This window comes from Podarcis vaucheri (genome assembly GCF_965113315.1).
Source record: "Podarcis vaucheri genome assembly, chromosome: 17".
NCBI classification, from domain to species: domain Eukaryota; kingdom Metazoa; phylum Chordata; class Lepidosauria; order Squamata; family Lacertidae; genus Podarcis; species Podarcis vaucheri.
The window spans coordinates 3,442,519-3,463,552 of record NC_138755.1 but is presented as its reverse complement, the minus strand read 5'-3'; the positions used below and the strand labels follow the sequence as shown (position 1 = coordinate 3,463,552).

The 21,034-nt window shown below is 48.3% G+C and overlaps 2 protein-coding genes across 3 annotated transcripts; both read right to left on the bottom strand.

Moving 5' to 3' along the window:
• Positions 1–4,206: 4,206 nt before the first annotated feature.
• Positions 4,207–8,278, bottom strand: LOC309522440 (U8 snoRNA-decapping enzyme-like). Of its 2 annotated transcripts, none has more exons than XM_082205691.1 (3): positions 8,081–8,278; positions 6,056–6,344; positions 4,207–5,500 (listed from the first exon to the last, which is right to left on the bottom strand). In XM_082205691.1, the coding sequence occupies exons 1-3, from the start codon at positions 8,219–8,221 to the stop codon at positions 5,430–5,432; spliced, it is 501 nt and encodes a 166-aa protein (XP_082061817.1). In that variant the 5' UTR covers positions 8,222–8,278; the 3' UTR covers positions 4,207–5,429. The 2 variants fall into 2 exon arrangements, with proteins under 2 accessions (XP_082061817.1, XP_082061816.1); XM_082205690.1 differs by having other exon boundaries at positions 6,072–6,344; positions 8,081–8,270.
• A 1,897-nt stretch (positions 8,279–10,175) lies between these two features.
• Positions 10,176–20,013, bottom strand: NAA10 (N-alpha-acetyltransferase 10, NatA catalytic subunit). The gene is made up of 8 exons (XM_082205662.1): positions 19,852–20,013; positions 19,104–19,202; positions 17,405–17,463; positions 14,951–14,996; positions 14,243–14,358; positions 13,658–13,702; positions 12,017–12,101; positions 10,176–10,525 (listed from the first exon to the last, which is right to left on the bottom strand). The coding sequence occupies exons 1-8, from the start codon at positions 19,870–19,872 to the stop codon at positions 10,274–10,276; spliced, it is 723 nt and encodes a 240-aa protein (XP_082061788.1). The 5' UTR covers positions 19,873–20,013; the 3' UTR covers positions 10,176–10,273.
• Positions 20,014–21,034: the final 1,021 nt, after the last annotated feature.

The window sequence follows — 21,034 nt, the reverse complement described above, 5'->3', positions numbered from 1 at the left end:
ATGCACAACTTTGCACTGCTTTTTGGAAAAGACAAACGGAAGACAGTTCAACTAAAAGACTAATGTCCCTGATTTTGTGCCCTCTATGACCGATAGCTGTGTGACCCAATATAACTGTAGCTCTCCATAGTTAACACCCACAAGCTGCAACTGGAGCTTCCACACTCTGCAGTCCACTGCAAGTGGGACTTCCCAGCACAGGAAGCTGATTTGCTTACAATTCCACACCCTGCGCTGTCTCAGCAGAGTTCAGATGTCCTCTTGCATGCACACCCACCCCAGAGCAGCTGAACAGGCACTCTCAGAGTGGAGATTATCTACCCTCTGCCTGCAAAACCACACATCTCAAATTATATATGAGGCTTTATTTATATATAAACACATACACAAAGAAGATCTATTCAGAGAGTATTTTCACACTCCTCTCACAGGCAAAAGGGATTGGAGGGAGGCAGCAGGGTGGTGGGGCAGAGGCAGGGAGGGGGCGCACTGGCAAAAGCTGCAACAGCAAAATGCCTGCAGCTCAGGAGCCAGGAGGCCTCGGCAGGGCTGCTAAGCAGACCATAGCTGGCACTGGAGGAAAAATGAGGAACTCAGTGAGAGGGGAAGGGACAGGGGGGTGGTGACAACCTCACTTTTTGGCCCCCAAACCACAGGCTTTCCTCTCCCTGGTCATCCAGCCCATTGCTTCTTGCCCATCACACACACTTAAAGCCCCCCTGCTATCACTTTGTATAATCCAGTCAATGGGGGCACATGGAGAGCCACTGGGGAATGACTAGGTAAACACAGGGTTCACACTTCACAGAGGCTTTTCATAATAAAGTGGTGTTTGAAGCTCTCAGCAGCAGCAAATCAAAAGGTAGTTAGGAGCTGGGGACGCCTGACGAAGTGGGGGCTAGGGAGCAGGGCTCTCTTCCACATTACCAAGGTCCTGTCTGACAACCTCCTTGCAGAGCTTTCACCAAACAAAGATGTGCTTACTATGTCAAATTTTTGATGCTGCCTTCACATTAAGGCCCAGTCCAGCCCCTCCCTTACATGCATAATTAGGCAGAAAGAGCCCTACATGCATAGGGCAGCTGGAGTTCAGCAGAAGGGGAAATTGTGGAGGGGAAATAGGTCTTCCTCTTTCTATTCAAGCTGCTGTTTCTACCATGAGGCAGTAGCCTTCTTTAATAAGTTTTATACATTTAAAAATCTTATTTCTGAGCACTGATCTGAGTTCTAGAAAAGCAATACTACAGACATCTCCCTCCTTACGTTCCCGGGTACTGCTCCTGTACATGAAATCATGCATAGTGGGGAGGGAACACCATCTAAAATGCCTGTAAACATCCTCTAAGCCACACACTGCTTCTTGGGTTTCTCAGCACCAGAGGAAGATGATGATGCCTTGCATTTAGGAGCCATCTAAAAAAAAAAACCACCTCCAAAAATTCATGGGATTGCCGTTGCAAAGGCTCCTAGGATAGCTAGCTGTATTCCCTCTCTTTTCGGGCCATTTTTGTCGTTTTTATGTCTTTTTGCAGATCTTGTTTGTTTGTTTGTTTGTTTGTTTCCTAATGCTGCACATATATGTGGTCACACGCAAGTGGGGAGACATATGATCAATTAATATCAATCACAGCTACTAAGCGGTTGCAGCTTTTAGGTGCTTCTGAAAGGGAGTGCCATCATCAGAAAGCAACTGTACTTAAATGGTTTGGTTGTAGTGCACCTGGAAAACTGTGGTGGGGAGTCATGAGTCACCAGGCACACTGAAACATGTGCTGGTGAGCCACAGCCAGGGCAAGCCCACCCATGAGGCAAGGTGAGGCAACTGCCTCAGATGGCAGGATCCACAGGGGCTGCAGATCCTGTTGTAGATCTTTATTCCTCTCTGGTTCCTGATGTAGATCTTCACTTTCCCGCTTCCCTGGTGCGAGGGGGGCACTATTTCATGGTTCGTGTCAAGGGCCAAAATGTTTTGGGCCAGCCATGACCAGAGCCACCATTGGCAGCATGCCCACTGCATGTTTGGGGACACAGCAAACACCAGTGTGACACGCGTGCAGCCAGGTGAAACATTACTGCCACGTGAAGTGGCTGATTAGGCTGACCCTTTCAACAGTATTTGCGCTTAAGGGTGCTTAGTGACCCGACCTGCACGCAGTCAATAATTTGCTACAAAGATTCTGGGTTGCTAATTGAAAACAAGCAGACACACATGATGTGGTCAGAACCTCCTATCTACTTAAGGCCCATTATAGTCCTGACTCCCGACTAATGGGGATTTCAGTGGAGAACAGATTGAAATGAGATGCTAATTTAGAATTTGGGTTAGAGTACAATTGCACAACTCTTTTCGAGCTCTCAAAACTGCAGAGAAGTTGACAATGAGACAGAGTTTACAGAAAATCCTAAGAGATGCTGTGCCATTTTTTTTAAATGACCCTACACCAATACAATTCTGCACAATTTAATTTAGAGAGGTCTCACCATTTATGCAATTTTAAAATTGTGTTTAACTTATTCATGGGAAAAGGCCAAGCAATCTGACCACCAGGAATTCTTCTTGCCTCTTCACCTGCCTCTTCACCTGATTAGTCCTTTATGAATTGTGAGAGTTCATCAAAAACTACTCAGAAAACTTTCAAACCTACTAGAATGTGATCTAAACCTCCCTTTAAATCCATCTCAGCCAAAAGATGGGAACTCACTCAAACTCACCAACAGATGGCACCTAACACCACGGAAACTGGCACTGATATGCCCAGGAACCTCACCTAAATGTTGAAGAGGCTGCACTTCCACAGGCACATGCCTCCACATGTGGTGGGAATGCCCCAAAATCCAACCCTTTTGGACATCAGTCCTACAAGAGATATGGAAAATAACTAAAGGGGTATTTGAACCGGCCCTACCAAACATCTTCCAAGATAATAATGTCCACTCACATTATACAGAGCTTATAACCCACCTACTCTCAGCAGCCTGAAGCCTCATAGCCAGACACTGGAGAGACCTCTCAGGAGTAGCCATGTTCAAATATATAGCCATGTTCAAATATATAAAAGGATGTCACATAGAGGAGGGAGAAAGGTTGTTTTCTGCTGCTCCGGAGAAGCGGACACGGAGCAATGGATCCAAACTACAAGAAAGAAGATTCCACCTAAACATTAGGAAGAACTTCCTGACAGTAAGAGCTGTTCGACAGTGGAATTTGCTGCCAAGGAGTGTGGTGGAGTCTCCTTCTTTGGAGGTCTTTAAGCAGAGGCTTGACAACCATAAGTCAGGAGTGCTCTGATGGTGTTTCCTGCTTGGCAGGGGGTTGGACTCGATGGCCCTTGTGGTCTCTTCCAACTCTATGATTTTATGATTCTATGATTCTATGAGTAAACATGGACCACTGGTACCAAATGGGAAACAGCCTTGCGAGAAAAGCTAACCAGCAGACAAAGTGACATGGGGACAAATAGAAGAGGGCTCTTTCACCCCAGTATGGCTTCCCTTTATCTCATACACAGCCCAACAAGACGACAACAGCATAATGAATCAATCTGGCTTACTTGACCCAACAAACCCCCCTCCCCACTTCACAAATGCAAACAAACCTCACTGCAGACAACCACAGACAACCATCCACACCCTGGGCTCCCCCAATCCCTCTCACTACCAAGGAAATGTAATAAGCAAATAGAAGGAGAACCTACCCAGTTGACGCTGACACAAAACCCCACATGTACACTGTAAAAAAATAGAAATTTCACCACCATCCCTCCTCTCCCCCCATCTTCTTCCTGGCCTTATACTGTACTCAACACTAATGTCTCATAACAAATCTGGTCACTGTCTCTTCGAGCTCCTGCCGTCGGGACGGAGATACAGGACGATGAAGACAAGAACGAGCCGTCTTAAGAACAGCTTCTTCCCCAGAGCGATCTCGGCCCTGAATGGGAAGCCTGGACTTTGAAAGTCATCTAATCTTCCTTGCTGTATTATACTGTATTGTTTTAATTAGTGTTTTTATAGTTGTTTTGATTTTATGTGGAGTGCCCTACCTGGGTGGATGGAGCAGCCAAGTAATTACGTTGTCCCCGAGAGGGGGCACTGACAATAAAGATATTATTATTATTATTATTATTATTATTATTATTATTATTATTATTAAATGTAGCTGATCTGTAGAAAAGACTGTACAGCCTGAAAAAAGAGACAAGGCACTTTTGTAAACCAAGAAAATCTTTAATAAAAAATATTTTTTTAAAAAAGAAAACTTGTAAGCCCCTTCTCATCAGTACAAGATTTACAAACTTGTTTCTAAAAACAAGTGATAGCAGAGACCTTCCAGAGGCTGAGTTCTGTCCCACTGCCATATGGATGCATGGATATTATTATGGGATACATACAGCACTTATCTCTATGTGCTCTTCCATTCCTTTCCCACTCCACTCCCAGTCCTCAACAAGGTATTCAGAATTCTGTAACCAGAGGTTTAACAAAAAGTAAATCACACTGGTGTCATGAGGTGTGCATAATTTGTTCCAAGAAGAAGTTTGTGTTTCCAATGCCCATATACAGCAAAACCAATTATGCAACTATTTATTTCCTGATGAACTGAATGGCAGCTTCTTAGTCTTTAATTGACAATTCTTACACCCACATCATCAAAATTGGAAAAAGAGAAACCAGTGGGAGGGAGACACATAATGACTGTCTCTAGTGGCCATTTACCACTTCTATACGAGCTAATAAAAAATATTATAGGAGTCAAGAGCCACAAAATGTCTTAAGCCATTCTTCAAGCCTAGTAAAAGATTAGAAAGGCGGACTCCAGCTGTGAAATGATAAAGTAATAATACACCAATAGGGGTGTGCAATGGGCTTTTGTGGGGAGGGAAACCCCGACTTCCATGATATACAAATACTGGAACTCAGAGACAGAAGGTTTGAAATTACAGATGGAAAAATAGAAACCACAGATGAGTCAGTGTGTTATTTGTAGTGCCATTCTCCAAGTGCAAGAAACCATGTGTGTGTGTCTTATATATCTACACACATAGAAGATCAGATGGTTCACTCTCTTAACCCTTGCCTACCATCTTCAATATTTTAAACAGGCATCTGGATGCTTAAATCCTTTTCAGGGCTAGATTCACCAGAACTGAGCCATTCACCTTGGGTAGGGGGAGGGAAAGGTCCATTGCCACTCTCTTCCCACATTCTTGGATTTCTCCGCTACATCTGCTCCATTCAAGAGTCCAAAGTTCATGGGGGAATTCAGTTACAGAACCTTCAGAGGCTGGAACGTGGCAGCCACAACCAATGACACTCAAGGTCTCTTCTGAGTCATGGTAACTGCCTTCTGAAGTTGCTCTCTTGGCACGAGCTGAAGAGTATCCAGGGCGTGAATCAGCTGCTCCCGGGAATTGCCAATGAAAGTGTTGCTAAGGAAAGCGGGGAGCCCCCCAATGCCATCGCGCAGGGTATAGAGGGGGACACGGATGAGCCCCATCACCTGAAGCCACAAAGGAAGGGAAATCAGGTCAAAAATGCCCTTCTGAACCCTTCCCTCCTCTCCTCCCCGCCCCCCCCCCATGAAGCAACCAGGAGTATGTGACTTCAGCAAGAGGACAGAATATCATATTTGGGCACACAATTTAGCTCCCTGAAGATTTCAACGTCCTTTAAATGACAACATCAGTTTCTAGCCCCCGAGGCTTCCAAATATTTTGGGGCAAAACCTGGTCAAAGCTCAGGAACCAAAGAAGGTGCTGAGTGACCAGAGATGAGGATTCAGCTCCCTGCATAGCTCTTTCTTCCACTCCATGACTATTAAGGCCAGAATAAATTATGCAAAACTGGGGGAAATAGATGAGAAAATTGTTCAAATTAAGAAAATCAGCATAATTCTTCTTAATTCACATAATTCAGGCAAGCTGCAGAATTCAGCCGATTCTGGGGGGGAACTGGCATTATCTTGGCCCAGAAGTTCATAATACTTAATGCAGGATACATACACCAGCCCAGTGTGTGGCAGTCCCCAAACCAGACAAGACCAGCCGCACCCTGCCCTGTATTTCCCACACCTCTAAGCCATGTTCTTTTGCCTGAGTGGCCCCGTCTTCTAGGGTCCGGAGCTCCTCCAGGCTGAGCTGCTTGGCGTAGAAGTGCGTCACAACTCGCCGTGGCCCCTCGGGCACATGGGAGCTCACGTAGTGGTCCTCAGCCACGTGCAGCGAGGCAGCGCCAGGCCCCAACTCTTCCCGCAGCTCCCTATTCAGACCCTCCTCCAGAGACACATCCTGCGGGTCCACAAATCCACCGGGAAACCCCAGGCGCCCATCGAACCGCATCTGCATCTGCAAAGGGAAGAGACAAAGCAGTGGTTTGGGTCTCTTAAAGCAACAACCCTGGATATGACTTTGGATTTATGAAATGGTGGGTTGGATTTGGGATCCTGCCCTGATTATTTAATTACTGCATTTATAGCTCATCTTTCCCCCAAGGAGCTCAAGTTTGCATACATCATCCTCCACGCCCTCATTTTATCCTTACGACAACCCTGTGAGGTGGCTTGTCTGGAACTACCCTAAGCTCTAAAACATACCCAGTTCCATCTGCCTTCACTTTCTTCAGTTTCTGGGTCTCCTGTTCATCATCACCTGCAAATGTCTCCAGTACAGTTTCACCTTTCGCAGAAGACTTTCAACATCTCTGCTCACTGAAATTGTTGGAACTGGTCTTCTCCTGCCCTCTTATTTACTGGTGTGCTCCAGCGAAGGTCATTTGTTACAAAGGTGAATCAAGGAACTCCACACTCTTTGCCTTTCTCCTCCATTCCCAGTACAGGGGGCAGGTGCCTCTTCCTGCACTGCAGGGGGTTGGACTAGATGACCCTCAGGGTCCCTATGATTCTATGTCTTGCCCCCTTTTGGCAAGGTTGCTTGCCCTTCCCTTTGACACAGAAGGGCTCTCGAGGGGCTCCCTCATGTCCTGGTTAGAAAAGGCTGAGAAAGGAAATTATTGGCAACTGTTAGTTTTTCCTGCCGATCTCACTTGGATCCCTAATGCAGCCCACAGGTTTACAGAGTTCAAGCACAACCTGGGTTCTTCTCAACAGACAATAACCATCGTTTTGTTGATGGCTCATCTGTCTTAAGATAACAGCCCACCTCCCCACCCACTTCAAACTCATCAAAATCAATCCCAGTGTTTATACCAGGAGTTCAGAGACAGCACTGTTTAATTTCTAAAATACATGCCTCAAAATCACACCTTCTGGCACATAACTTTTGCCCCCTAAAGCTTACCAGTAATTATCACTAAGTTGCTAAACTTGGGGGGGGGGGGCTATCAAAAAGGCTAGGCTAGGCTAGTCATTTCCCCTGCCAGGTCACTATTCTTAATGGTGTGGTTTTTTTAACAGATGAGCATTCAGTCCTGTGGTACTATCAGGCCTGGAAGCAAAGGTCCAGGGCTCAGCTCAAGGAGGAGGGGGGCCCTCAAAAGCAACACGACTGGCTTACCACAGGTTTAAGTTAAATAATACATGCTGCCTTCTAAGAAGCAGGGACGGAAGACCGGAATTAAGATTCCGGAATTAAGTCCGGAATCTAAAATTACCTAAGTGCAGCAGTGATTCACTCACACCTGCCTCAAACTGCAGCCTCAATAAATATTGCTTGCAGCCATAAGCCATTGTAAACCAGAACTATGGACACGCTAAAGTCTCACAAATCTGTCGTGGCACAATAAATGCGTTAGTCTTCAAGCCTCTTCGTCGCTTCCTGCTGCAACAGATTTACAACGCTGTTCCTCTGAAAAATAGGCCTGTCACCCGCAGGAAGCATTCACGATTTAATTTCTATCCCGCCCTCCCTTCCAAAGCAGCCCGTGAACGAAAGGCAACATCCAGGGACACCTCGGTTTCCGTTCAAGGCAAGCAGCCCTGACATGAAAAACGGGTCGCGGGACTGCTGAGCTATGAGCAAGACAAGCGTGGTCTGCAAACGCCCATTTTTTTTAATGCGCGCGGGGGGGGGGCTTACTCTTCCTGCTAACCGGGAGATCGCCACCTGTCCCGCTCATTTCTCACCAGCGCTGCGAAACGCAGCGGGAACTTCCCGAAGAGGCGTCCGGGGCAAGGCGCGTACAGGAGGGCATGGCAAGCGTGCCGCCAGTCGGGCGGCGCCAGCTGCAGCGCTTCGGCCCTGCTCAGAGCCCGGGACTCGCCCATCGCCCGGACTCAGAGCCCCTCTCTCGGCTTCCGAGTCCCACCAGCTGCGCCGCCGCCGCCGCCGAGAGGAAGCAGAAGAATACAGATCAGAGGCACCGCGCCTCCAATCAGCGCGCACCGAACTTTCCTTGCGGCCAATCAGAGGCTCCGGAGGAGGAACCCGCGGAGGCGCGCGGGGTCTCCCCATTCATGCCGTTGGCCGCGCGAGGGCGCCCCCTTGCCGCGCTCCTGCGAAACCTTGCGAGGCGACGCAGGAGCCCGTCGCCTTTCCTCTCCTCCTTGCTAGGACGAACCCCTCTGGTCTGCGCCCCGCCGCATTGCTTTAAATGCGCAAAGCAAAAGTGCTTAAGGGCCGAGGCCGAACTCACGCCAGGAAGCACTTTGTTGCGCCAGTCCGAGGTCTGCCTGCGCCCTCCAAGCTCCCCTAGGAACCCCAGCAGTGCGGCTGGAGAAGTCATGTTTGAAGGGCTATCCAGTCCCGAGCCTGAGGCGAGGGGGGTTAGTGGTTTGTTTTTGTTGTGTTTTTAGTTTTTTGTCTTGCATTTTTATGTTGTGCACCACCTTTAGATATACGGATGAAGGCTGGTTTACAAATTTAATAAATAATAATATTGATGGAAATCAGTGAAAGACACATTGAGCAGGTACACAGGGCAGTCTCTCCCCCCACGCACACCCCCACGTTGCAACATATTGCATTTCTATTTAAATTATAGCACTGCTTTTAAAAAATTTGCATCTACATAGTAGCTGATACAAATGTTATGTAAATCTGTCTTCTGCCCCTTTATTTGGTGATGTGCCAATAGCTGCTGTATCTGGACTGCTGCCTGCCCTCCAGGTCACCCTGTAGTTAAGAGTGGCTGGGGAAACCCAGCCACATGGGCAGGATATACAGTGGTACCTCGGGTTACATACGCTTCAGGTTACAGACTCCGCTAACCCAGAAACAGTGCTTCAGGTTAAGAAATTTGCTTCAGGATGAGAACAGAAATTGTGCTCCGGAGGTGCGGCGGCAGCAGGAGGCCCCATTAGCTAAAGTGGTGCTTCAGGTTAAGAACAGTTTCAGGTTAAGAACAGACCTCCAGAACGAACTAATGGAGGAACCAAGACTGTTGGTCTATACAGAAGTCCTCCCAATTAGTTTAGGTGGATTTGGGGAGGGGGTGTCCTCTCCCTCTTCTCTAATATGAGGCTGTACCTGGATTCAAACTCCAGACACAGGGAAAGTCCTCCTTTGAAGCCCCTATGCTCCGAGCATCTTTGAGTGGGCTTTCAAGTTGGGGGGAGCTACAAATGCCCTATGATACATGTCACTGCTCAGTGGAAGCCCTCCCTCCCCCGGCATGCAAAAGGTAAATTGATAACTTTCGCCTTCCTTCCCCCTGCTTCCCAATCTTGTCCCTTTTAGCCACTAGAGGTTCATGTTACTAGTAGATATCTCTCACTCGCTTTGCTGCATGTTCTGGCCAGTTGGGGTGCTTTGCCCAGTCTTTTCCTCTATGGGTCCTTGAACCCAGAAGGGCACTGTGTACACTCTCTGCAGGCCTTCTGCCAAAGGGGCTGTGTGGGGTCGGTGTTGCATCGTTCCCCCCCCCCCCGCCCGAAGTGTACCACAACTGCACCACGCCAAATGAGGGAAGATGTCAGACACTGACATTGCTAACCCAGAAGTGGCATAGCAATAAACAACAGATAAAAAGTGTTACCCTAAAATGTGATTCACCACCTTTCTCCCACCTCCACTGGAAATTGAAAGGTTGGTGTCTCTCAGAAAAGAGGGGGCAGCCCTAGACTAAGTTGTGCAGAACCACGTAAGTAACTGAAATACAGAGGACTGGAGATTGGCTGAATAACTAGGTTACATGCAGAGGAGCTGTGGGCCTCCTCCGTGCTCCCTCTCTATGCAAGCTCCACTGAAAGGACACACAAGCCATGCCAGCACACGCACCCCTCTGGTTCCATAAACTTTTATTTCCAAACCCCCTGCAAGCAAAGACACAGATCCTTCAAGGGCTGGACTTCAAGTGAGTGGCCTGGCGAAAGCCCTTGCTAGGAGGCCGAGTCAGAGGCCTCTGAGCTGTCCTTGACATCTGTGCTCTCTGTGGCCTCGCTGACCTCGCTGACCTCTTTGCTGTCGCCGCTGTCTTCGGCCCCAGGCCCGCTGCCCACCACGCTCCCAGGGCACTTCTCATCCCGGCAGGATTCGCCAACGTGGTTGGCCTTGTGGTCCCCACTCTTGTTCTCAATGGAGCCCAGGACAGAGTGCTTGCTCTTCTCTTTCAGGTCCACCTGCCTCCGCAGCTGTGAGGGAACAGGGGCTCGTTTTAGCTGGAATGTGTGCGTGTTGGGAAGGCAAGCAGTTTTCATCCACAAAACCCTTAGCTGAATTACAAAGGTCTTGCGCATTCTTTCCAGGAGACAGCCCAGTCATGTCAGACACCGCCCCACCTTCCAAAAAAAGGAGCCTCAAAATCTGCAAAGCAGCTATGGGAGGAAATGTTTTCGATGTTGCTTGCCGCTGTTCACATTTCTAACATCCTGCCAAGCACGTCCAGAAAACTACCGTGAGACCCTCGTCAACCCAAGTAGCATGAAACCCCATCAGCTCAACATGCGAGTATGTATGTATATGGTTATTGATACTGACCTCCTCCACCCTTTCCGCCTGGCTACATGAGCACCCCAGCACAGGGGAGAGGGAGGCACACAGCCTCCAAAGAACTTGAAAGATACAAACAATAACCTGGCAAAATGGAGGGGAACTGCAAGCAGAGATTAGCTTTGCTGCAGTTTTCCACTTGTCTGTCTCAGTATATCTGGTTGAGAACTCTTGCGTAGGTGTACATCAGCAGAGGAGGAACACACAGCGTCCCAAAATAGGTGTGGGCACACTTACTTTTTTTTAAAGGAATTAAACAAGTGCATAGGACCAAGAGCTGTGTTGCTCATCACAAAAATATACAAGCATCATCTTACCACACAATAATAACTGACAGCAGACCCCTCAGTAATGGAATATGCCAACAGATTCAAAGCAAATGCTCCATTTTTCTAGATGCTAAATATGGTGAACAGTCTAAAAAAACACATCTGTGCAACAGAAATGAAAAAGGAAGACCAGTGAAATTAATTAGTAAAAGATGTGCACGAAAATGGCCTCAATGGAGGAAGGGGAAAGACATGCCAGGTACGTCCCTTCATCCAAATGTCAAAATATGAGCATCTTGGATCAGCCAAACACAGCTGATTCACAGGATACCTGCATTCAAACCCGTCTGATGTTATCATGTTATATGTGTATTGGGTGATTTTCCCTCACTCCCTACCCATCTTAAAAGTAAAGAGCGGGGGAAATTAAACTCTAGAGAGAAGTGCTTGATAACATTAAGGGGCCGATAGGCAAAACAAAGTTACAGGGCATCAGACAGGGGAGGAGGAGCCTTGCCACCTATTCGCTATTCTCCCTCTTCTTAACAGCCTAGGTTTTGCTTTACTCGCCATCTCACCCTCAGCTTTACAGGTTGAGAAGGTATGAAGACAGGCTGCCGGAGGTTCCAACTCCCTCTTGTAGGCTGCCTTGTCTGTCTCCAGGTAGTTTGGAATTCAGCCATCAAGCACCTTGCTTACGTGGGTCACTTTTGATGCAATGGGTGTACAGCTAGGAGACAGGCTGGGTCCCAACATCCACACCAGTGGAAGAATTTGAACTGCCTTTTAAGGGCAGTTAGCGGAGATGGAGTATCAAAGACTCGCACACTCCAGCCCTGAGGGCACCAGCAGGGTCGTGCTCACCTCCTCCGCCATCTGTGTCAAGTCGCGCTTCATGGCGTACGCATCTTCCCCATCGGCGTAGTATTTGGGCTCCACTTCACTGATCCTAGTGGGAAGAGCAAGCATGCTGGCCTCATTGGAAAAACCACCACAGTCAAGTCCCAGAAGCCTGCCCCAAGCACGCTCACAGTTGGTCTTAATGCAGAAGAGGCAGGTGTGCAAGCTGGGAAGTCCCAGTTCAAATCTCCTCAGCCATGAATTCACTAGGCAGCTGGAGGCAGGGCACTAGTCTCTCAGCCTCAGACCCCCGACCTGTAATATAAGGATAACAATACTGGCCTACCGCACAGGGCTGTTGTAAATATTATCAAGAGAGTGCACATGAAGTGCTTTGAACACTTAAAAAAATAATAAGTACTATATAGATTGGGCTCCCACCATCCCACGGCTGGCCACTGGCTGGCGATGAATGGCAAATGAATCTAAGAATGCATCTCCTGTCCTCGGAATAAATGCTTAGGTAGTAAGACTTTGAGAAGATTTGCAGGTTAGAATGGGGATGAAAAACCTTCATGGGATCATAAAAACACGCCCACCAGCCTTCAAAGATCCATGTATTTTCTAACCTGCTTTTCCTATCTAGCACTGGGATTTCCCCGGTGCCTTGGAAATTTGTTCAATTTCCCTAAAGGAGATTCAACTATTTTAATCAGATGTGTTTTTAAACATTGTTCAACCCCATTTCCAGCAACCGAAGCTGTGCATTCAGGTTTACACAGTTGCATCTCGGAGGCAGAGCACATGTTGCATATAACTTGCATCTCCAGGAAGGGCTGGGAAGCCTCCTGGCTGGAACCCTGGGAAGCCACAGCCACACGGCAGAAACCAAGCAGGTGCAACTTGGGGCTAAGTGCCAAATGCACCCCAAAGGCCCTTCTCTACCTGGGGTCTCTCTCCGGGCTACACCTCTTCCCAAGTCACACCCACTGTCCCCAGACTGTACTCCCTCTCTGGCTCTGCTTCACACTTGCCGTGAGCATTTTGGCCTGGCTGGGGTGCGTCCTTGAACTCTGAAAACACCCCTCGGTTGCCTGCTTGGAGCAGGAGGAGGGACGTGAATGTGTGCAGAAACTAGCCTATGGTGCAAAGGTAACGTTTACATTTGTTGCTCCACCCACTTTGCCTCTGGCCCCTCTTATCATAGGCATGTGGCCCTTGGATGGACGTCCAGAAGAAAATGCAGGCTATTGGCTGAAAAAGGTTGACGTGGACAGACCTGAGATAGATGAACTATGGTCTGACTCTCCATGGCTTTCCTTTGGTCCTTCCACAAACACAGCTAAAGCTGAGGGGAGCAAACCTTGCTTTGCCCTCCTCTAGTTAACAGCAAGCTGAACCTTTGGGAAACACAAGTCATCTCTGGTTGTCACTGGAGCCTTCAGGTTACTTGCTGGGTCCAACATTCACACACCTGCCAGCGGAAGAGCTTCACAGAGCTCAGAAGAGAGCCTTGGCCACACCAGTTGGTGAGGCAAGCTCTGCTGAGACAGAATGACTTGCTCAAAGCTGCCCAGTGACCTCCGCCAACCACACAGGGGTCCAAACCGCCTTCTCACTCTGACCAAACATCCACTATGACCACCTTGCCCTCCTGGTACTCACTGGAAATTGAGAGTGTTGGAGTAGAGGTGCAGCGCTGCTCGGTTACTGCAAAGCAAGAGAAGAAAAGTAGTTTTGGTAAACCAAGACAGCAGAGAACATGGGGCTAGACCTGGGACTGCAAGAAGGTCAATGAACCCTGCATGTCCCTCCCTCCCACACCCTCAAGCAGGACAGAGTAACTGCGATCTGCATCTGCCTCTGGGGTAGAGCCTGGGAAGGGATTCTGCGGAGAGTGATTTCACTTGGGCTCAAGAGAAGGCAGGAGTGAGGGCTTGATAGGAAGCCAGTGCTTCCTCTCTAGGAATAAGGAATCCAAGGCAAGGAAGACAAAAACCACTGGGTGCTGCTTCTGACACGGACGGCAAGAGGAAACAGCACTGGCTTGACAACCACACATCTGTTCCACGGGAGGACAGGTGCTTCCTCTGCGCTTAACCATGAGGTGTTTGGAACAGTGGTGGTGGTAGGCATGTGGCAACCCTGCCCTTAGCATGATGCCCACAGGAACCACTGCGTAACAAGAACAGCACATTATTTGGAAGCCAACATAAGTGGAGATGAACAGGGAGCAGGAGAGAGACTCACCTCTTGCGTACGTGCAGAGAGACATACTTGGCGTTGAAGTTCTCAATCATGGCCCGTGAAGCCTGGTCCATCAGCTTTTGGGCCAGGCCAAGGCGTCGGTGGGAACGCTTGACCGCCTAGGGAAGGACAAAAAGCCATCAGAAGGAAGAGGCATTCCATAAACTTTTCTGCCTTAAGACACTCCTTCCCTCACACACACAAAGCCACTTTCTGAACTTACAAGTTCTGGCGTGCCCCACACTAATGTTATGCCAAAAATCTGTTTGGTGCAGTGGTACAAATTCCAGTGATGGACACAAGTGTCTGTAGATCACAGTGAATTGACAGTAAAGGAAGTTTTAACAAAATGGCAACCCGCTTCCTCACATGGCCACTATTTTGTCTGGCAAGGCGGGCACAACTGGCTCTTCTGGGCATTGACCTGAACGGAAGGAACCAAATAATTCTGTCCTCCAGCTTCTGCTTCCAGAATTACTGCTCAGGCTCTCACAAAACAATCCCTAGGCACTCAGCAGTTCTCACAACCCTCCTGCCCCTTGTATTTCATCATCCATACAGCTTAAGTGCCTGTGGGGGGGTCACTAACAAAAAGCTGAGTCCTGCTGAGAGGAGACACAGCCAGCCTTCCAAGCCACTGCTCTCTACTTGCTACATCTCAATTGTCAAACATGTCCAGGGGGCTGTAACAATAGAAACTGAAAGTATTACCAAAGATGTGATATGACCATGGGGAACATCATCAGGGTCTTCTTCCCTGGAGAAATAAGAAACTGTATGTGTCAGTTCAGCTCCAATCTTGCACACCCCACAAATGTAACGAACTAAGCATCAAGACCAACACTACCGCAACACTATTTTCTCCACAATGCCAGTCTCTTTATTACACAAACCAAACACCTGTAATATAGTACCCTTCCTTCCTTCCTTCCTTCCTTCCTTCCTTCCTTCCTTCCTTCCCTTTTCAATTTTTACTAAAACAATAACAACACACACCTCAGAATACAGGAAAAGACCCTGGCAGAAATATGCAGAACTCCTGCTCTCTTAGAAAATAAATGGCAGAAGCAGAAATATAGCTAAAGTGGAATGCAGAACCTCACGCTGGAGCTTTCGTTTTTCCCAGATTTCTTGCCAGAGTTTTCACAAGAGCACTTCCACCATTTCAGCCATTTCCTCAGCAAATCAACTGTGTGTCCCCTTCGACTCCTTTGGTCTACTTACTGCACAAAGAATATAGTTTTGTGTCCTGCTATCAGGCAATTAAGTGTTTTCTTGCAGCTTCTTCCAGGCCTGATACCAAACATTTTTTAGGGTGGTGGCACTGTAAGTCAACGTACAAGTATTTCCATAATATTTATGGCTATTTGACAAATTTGAAAATTAAGAATGCCAAATCTTCACCAGTCAGCCTAGCTCAGACCGCCTTATTACAGTGGCGCAGCTTGGTTGGGCATCTACCGAGGCCCACAAGCCACCACTGATGACTGGTGTCCAGACAGCCTCCACCAGACTGCCCCCTCGGTGCAGCCATGTGCACATGCTCCAAAGGTACACATGGCTACAGGAAGCTTAGAATAAGGGAGGCAGAGGAGAGAAGCAAAGCCTGAAGTCATTGCCATGGCCATGCTGTCTCATCCCTGTACACCAACTAGTTAGCCAAGGGAGGCACGAGGTTGCAGTGTGAACATGAGAAGCCACTTGGCCTGCTTGCAGCTCACCAAACCAGTTGTTCCAGGCAGGCACCAAACAGAAGAAGCTCTGCAGCAGCTACCTGGCAGTGCCAAGACCCGCCATCTTGTCCAGAGCTGGGAGGGAGCCGGGAGCCTGGACTAGCCTGCCTACTCCTGGCACACTCAGAAGCCCACTGGGAAGGAAGGAGCCAGCTGAATGGAATTAGGGAGCATGAGGGGGTTTCCCTTGGGATGGCCACCCCACCACCTCTGCCCCACACGAGTTAAAGGTTCTTTCCCAAGAGTCAATACAGTCACGGAGCCACACCAGAAAACTTAAGAAGGCAAGAGACGGCTTATTTCTTATTGAGCAATTGCAAAGAGTACTTTTCTAGCTAAGTTCTTGACTCATCATTATATTCACTCCAGTCAGGCTTGCTTTGCAGAAATAATAGTTGATAATATCAATCTGCACAATATGTATCTGCATAAGTTCAAAGTAACTGAGCCAGCTATTAAATCATTTAAAAATTAATGTCTGAATCAGAACTAAACAAGATGAGAGAGAAGAAATACTACTAAAAGTTTAGGTTTAGTTCAGCATTAGGTTTAGGTCTCAGCTATACCAGTTTCAAAATAAAATTATACCACACACTTCAGGGAAGCTTTAGCAAAAGTAGCTACTCCTGTCCAAACATCTAGATCAGAAATATACAAAAAGCTGAGCTACCTGCTTGCTGGTCCTATCAGATATCCTACATCAGTCTTAAATTTTAAAAAATACTGTAAAATCCATTCAAATCTGTTTTAGTTAACATGATATTTTACAATACTGTGTAGCCGGACACTATTTCCTAATATAAATTTAAAATAACTTTTATTTTTCCCTAGTAGCTGCAATAGCAGCCACACATCCAATGGCTGCATGCATTCATGCATTCAAAGCATTGATATCTATCCAATCTGACCTCAGCACAGCTGCTTGCCACAGGACCCCGGTCAGAGAGACAAAAGATGTACAGTGATATATAACACTCTACAAAAGATGCTGAGTCTTCTGCTGCTACTGCACAAGTCATCTGGCTCATGGCAGCAGAAGACTCTGCTCTTTTGCTGAAGAGCTACAATGCAAGCCAGGTGACTCGCACCACAATGTGGCAGCTACAAAAAAATGCTGCTGTGCACCAGCCAGCCAGATGGTGGAGAGGCGTCTTCACCTGAGGGATCTTCAAGGTATCCACCAGAGTGGAATTTAGAGGGCTTCACTGCCCACCCTCATGCCACTGAATTCCTCTTCCCCTAACTGCTGGGACTAGTCAGCAAAGGGGAAGAAGTGAGAGTCTGCACCAACAGCATTTAGGCATATACCCCTTAAAATATGTGTTTTGCTAGCCTATGCTGGAGCCTCCTGTGAAGATGCAGTGCAAGAGATACAGTGCAAATATACAGACAGAGGCATACCAAAGCCGTGCAAATAAATGATTCTACTCACATTTTAGCCAGCACGTAGCCCACAATCTTACCGTTCTCATCCTCAGCAATGTAGGAGAGCTGGGGGAAAGAAAGGAGGCAGTTAGAGTGACATAGTGGGCTCTCTTGGGGAAGAAGCAGCACAGCCACCCACAGGCATGGCAGAAGGCAGCCGTGTCCTGAGAGGCAACGTGGCTCTTGTCCAAGCAGAATCAAAGAGCAGCCTGTTCCACAGGCAAAGCCAAAGGAAAGACAGATTATCCCATCCATCTAGCCACCACAAAGCTTGAGCCCATCCCTAAATACTACTTAGCATTTATAGATCAGTGTTTTGGGTAATCAAAGCACTTCAAATATATTATTTACAGTGGTGCCCCGCAAGACGAATGCCTCGCAAGACGGAAAACTCGCTAGATGAAGGAGTTTTCCGTTTTGGAAGTGCTTCGCAAAACGAATTTCCTATGGGCTTGCTTCGCAAGACGTCAATGTCTTGCGAGTTCCTGCTGGTTTTTTCCCTCCCCCCCTCCTTTTTCTAAGCCGCTAAGCCGCTTATCAGCTGATCCGATCAGCAGATAAGCCATAAGCCGCTAAAAGCCGCTAATAGTGCTAATCCTTCAATGGGCTTGCTTCGCAAGACGAAAAAACCGCTAGACGAAGAGAATCACAGAACGGATTCTTTTCGTCTTGCGAGGCACCACTGTAGTTGGTTGGGGAGGGCATAGAATTTTATCTTATTCTTTACAACAACTCTGTCAGACAAGTCAGCATTTTTATAATCCCCATATGGGAGCGAGTGTGGCTGTTGAGACAGAAAGTTGCCGCTTTAACAGGCTGAAATGTTGAGAATATGTATGTCAGTCCCCAAAGCGGCAGGCACTGGGCTTAGTCATTTCATCACTACCTCCATGCTGTCCTTCTCCTTGCCACCTGTAACAGGCATATGCTGGAGAAGAAAAGTGGCAGGATGGAAATACAGCTGACTCGCAATTTATGCACATTTAATTTGCATGAATTCAGCTTTAAAATTTTTTAAGGGGGTGGGTGTTGAATGTTGACAATCCCACCAACTATTGCACTCACCTTGAGATAGTGTTTGAAGTGTGTTTTTGGTCTATGCACAATTTCATCTTTACGTGTTATCCCCAGAAAGTAACCGCCACCTAAGCTAAGAGTTGACTTTATGTGGGAAGAGAACAGCCAAGAAGAACCACTGCAGCCCCGGGGACACCGTCTGGGGAGCAACTGGGCAGGCCACCTGGTGTGTTTATGGCGGGCTTGAAGTACAGACCTCCCTACCTGCAATGCCATGCCAGAGTAACAAGTGTTGATTAGCTCAGGTCCATTACAAAACCACCAAGGGCAACCAAAAGATCCTGAGGAGTCAACAAAATCTCAAGTGTTGCTAATTAAAGCTGGGAGAGGCTAGTAAAACTTGCCCTGTCACTTATGAGGCACCGTGGCCGTCTCCCAGAAGCTAGAGGCCTAGCTCCCAGACGAAGGCTGTGGGAGGGCAGCAGGAGATCCAGGAGATCTTGGGTCAGAAGGAGTTTTTCAGAGGGGTCACCTTAGCACCACAGTTGCCAATACAAAGGGGCGGGGGAGAGAGGGTGGCAGGTGGTGGTAAAGGAAGTAGCAGATTTGCAGTCAAGGTCTTTTTGAAGGGTTGAGGTTGCCCATTATTCTTTGCAACTGTCAAGTCACTAGTAAGTAGACAGAGTTACCTGGGGCCAGGAGAGTCCGTGATAGAAGTAATATTTCATTTGATAGTTCTCTGGCAAGCAAAGGAGGTTGCAGTGTTGCATGTTCATCAAGTCCTCGGGCTGGTGGAGAAAAAAGGGAGAACAACTGAAGCAGAGCAGAGAGAGATGCACCCACTTCACAGCTCCTCCCCTCCCCAGTGGGACTGACATTTGCTGTGCGTAATAGCAAAATAGAACCTCCTTATTCAGAGACACCGTATCTTGAAACAAGAGATACGGATCTGGAAAACCAACCAAGCAGGACATGACAGCTATTCTCTCCAGTACCTCATGCTCAGCAGCACCTGGCTGTTCACCTACTGGAAGCAAGTCTCCCTGGTTTTGCCAAATCAACCTGACCCGCAAACCTGACTACCAGCAGCCAATACTTCCCAATGCCAAAGGCTGGGCGAAGCTGATCTCTTCTTGTTTCACAGAGCAAAGGGCCGCCAGGGGGTGGCGGCTGCCCCACCTCGGCCCCCAGGTGCCCAGCGGGGCGCTGCGCCTGCCCCTGGAGGCTCCACCCGATCCTCGCGGCAAGGGCGGTTTTGCCTGGACAAAGCAGGCCGCGCAAAGCCCGGTGCTGGCGAGGGACCCTCCCCGGGGATTCCTGCGTGGAACGGGGCTGGACTCGAGGACCTCGGGGGGTCCCTTCCCACTCATTCTAAGAAAGGCCTGAAGCCCCAGCGCCGCCCCCGCTCCCCCCGCCGGGCCACCCCGGAGTTCGAACCCTCGCATTCCGGATGTTCATGGCGGCGGCAGCGACGCTCTTCCTTCAGCCCCCGACGCGGCCGGAGCCCCCGATCCCTCTAGAGCCGGAGCGCAGGCGGGTCCCCGAGCGGCGCCGGAAAGCACGCGTCCATCTCCGCCCCGCAGCCAATGCCTGGGAAGAGAAGAGGGGGAAGCCGCTTAGCCAATCGCCGCGCACAGCTTTGCACCGCGGTCCCGCCCAAGCCCTCCTCGGCACCCAATCAGACTGCGCCTAGAAAGTAGTCACGCCGAACAATTACGATGCCGCTTCCTCCATCTTGCTTTGGTCATGCGCGGAATCCTCCCGCGACCAGTTAAGGGAGACGCGAGGCTAATCCCCGCCCCTCGAGGGCTCACGATCTGGCGGGGCGACGCCTTCCCGCTCGGAAGAACCCTAATTGATGGCCCGCTAAGTCAATCGTTTATCACGATGGAGTTGAGTGACACGTTGAGGGCCCAATAATCAACTAAGAGAAGGGCGGAACTACTATTGAAGTTTAGACCAACTCAGGCTTCAGGGGATTCGCTCTAAACTTTATAACCCTTTATAAATTTTGAAGGGTGAAGGATTGGTATTCTCTGGAGTGTGTCCGCTATGTGTGTGCATCCTAAAAAAATATATAGCAATATCATACTACCGTATATTATTATTGTCTTGTATGTGTATTGTGGTTGGAAACTAGTATAGTGTAAAACAAATTAAAATAAATTTTGAGTATGTGATGAAGACTTTTTTTTAATGGCTTCCAATATAACTGTTCCAAGAAAACCAACACATTCTGAGGACCTTTCAGTACAGTGGTACCTCAGGTTACATACGCTTCAGGTTACATACGCTTCAGGTTACAGACTCCGCTAACCCAGAAATAGTGCTTCAGGTTAAGAACTTTGCTTCAGGATGAGAACAGAAATCGTGCTCCGGAGGCACAGCAGCAGCAGGAGGCCCCATTAGCTAAAGTGGTGCTTCAGGTACCACTGTACTTTTATTTTTTAAGTTAGCACTGAGATTTTGAGAGTAATGATTGGGGTGATTGGCACAGAGATTGGCATCAAGGGGGGATTTTGTCACCCCCCCCTCAGGGATGACACCCGGGGCGGCCTGCCCCCTACACCCCTGTCTGGATTGCTTCTGGGCCCAGTTTAAAATGTTGGTTTTAGCCCTT

Bases quoted from the DNA above. Each gene is read 5' to 3' on its own strand.
- LOC309522440 (XM_082205690.1), bottom strand. From the start codon at position 8,221: ATGGGCGAGTCCCGGGCTCTGAGCAGGGCCGAAGCGCTGCAGCTGGCG. The intron at 6,345-8,080 runs GTGAGAAATGAG...TTCCCTTTGCAG, and splicing joins CGCTGCGTTTCGCAGCGCTG to ATGCAGATGCGGTTCGATGG. The intron at 5,501-6,071 runs GTGTGGGAAATA...TTGTGGCTTCAG, and splicing joins CAAAAGAACATGGCTTAGAG to GTGATGGGGCTCATCCGTGT.
- NAA10 (XM_082205662.1), bottom strand. From the start codon at position 19,872: ATGAACATCCGGAATGCGAGG. The intron at 14,359-14,950 runs GTAATACTTTCA...GTCCTTCCCTAG, and splicing joins ATGGTCATATCACATCTTTG to GCGGTCAAGCGTTCCCACCG. The intron at 12,102-13,657 runs GTGAGTACCAGG...TCTTCCCACTAG, and splicing joins TCCAACACTCTCAATTTCCA to GATCAGTGAAGTGGAGCCCA.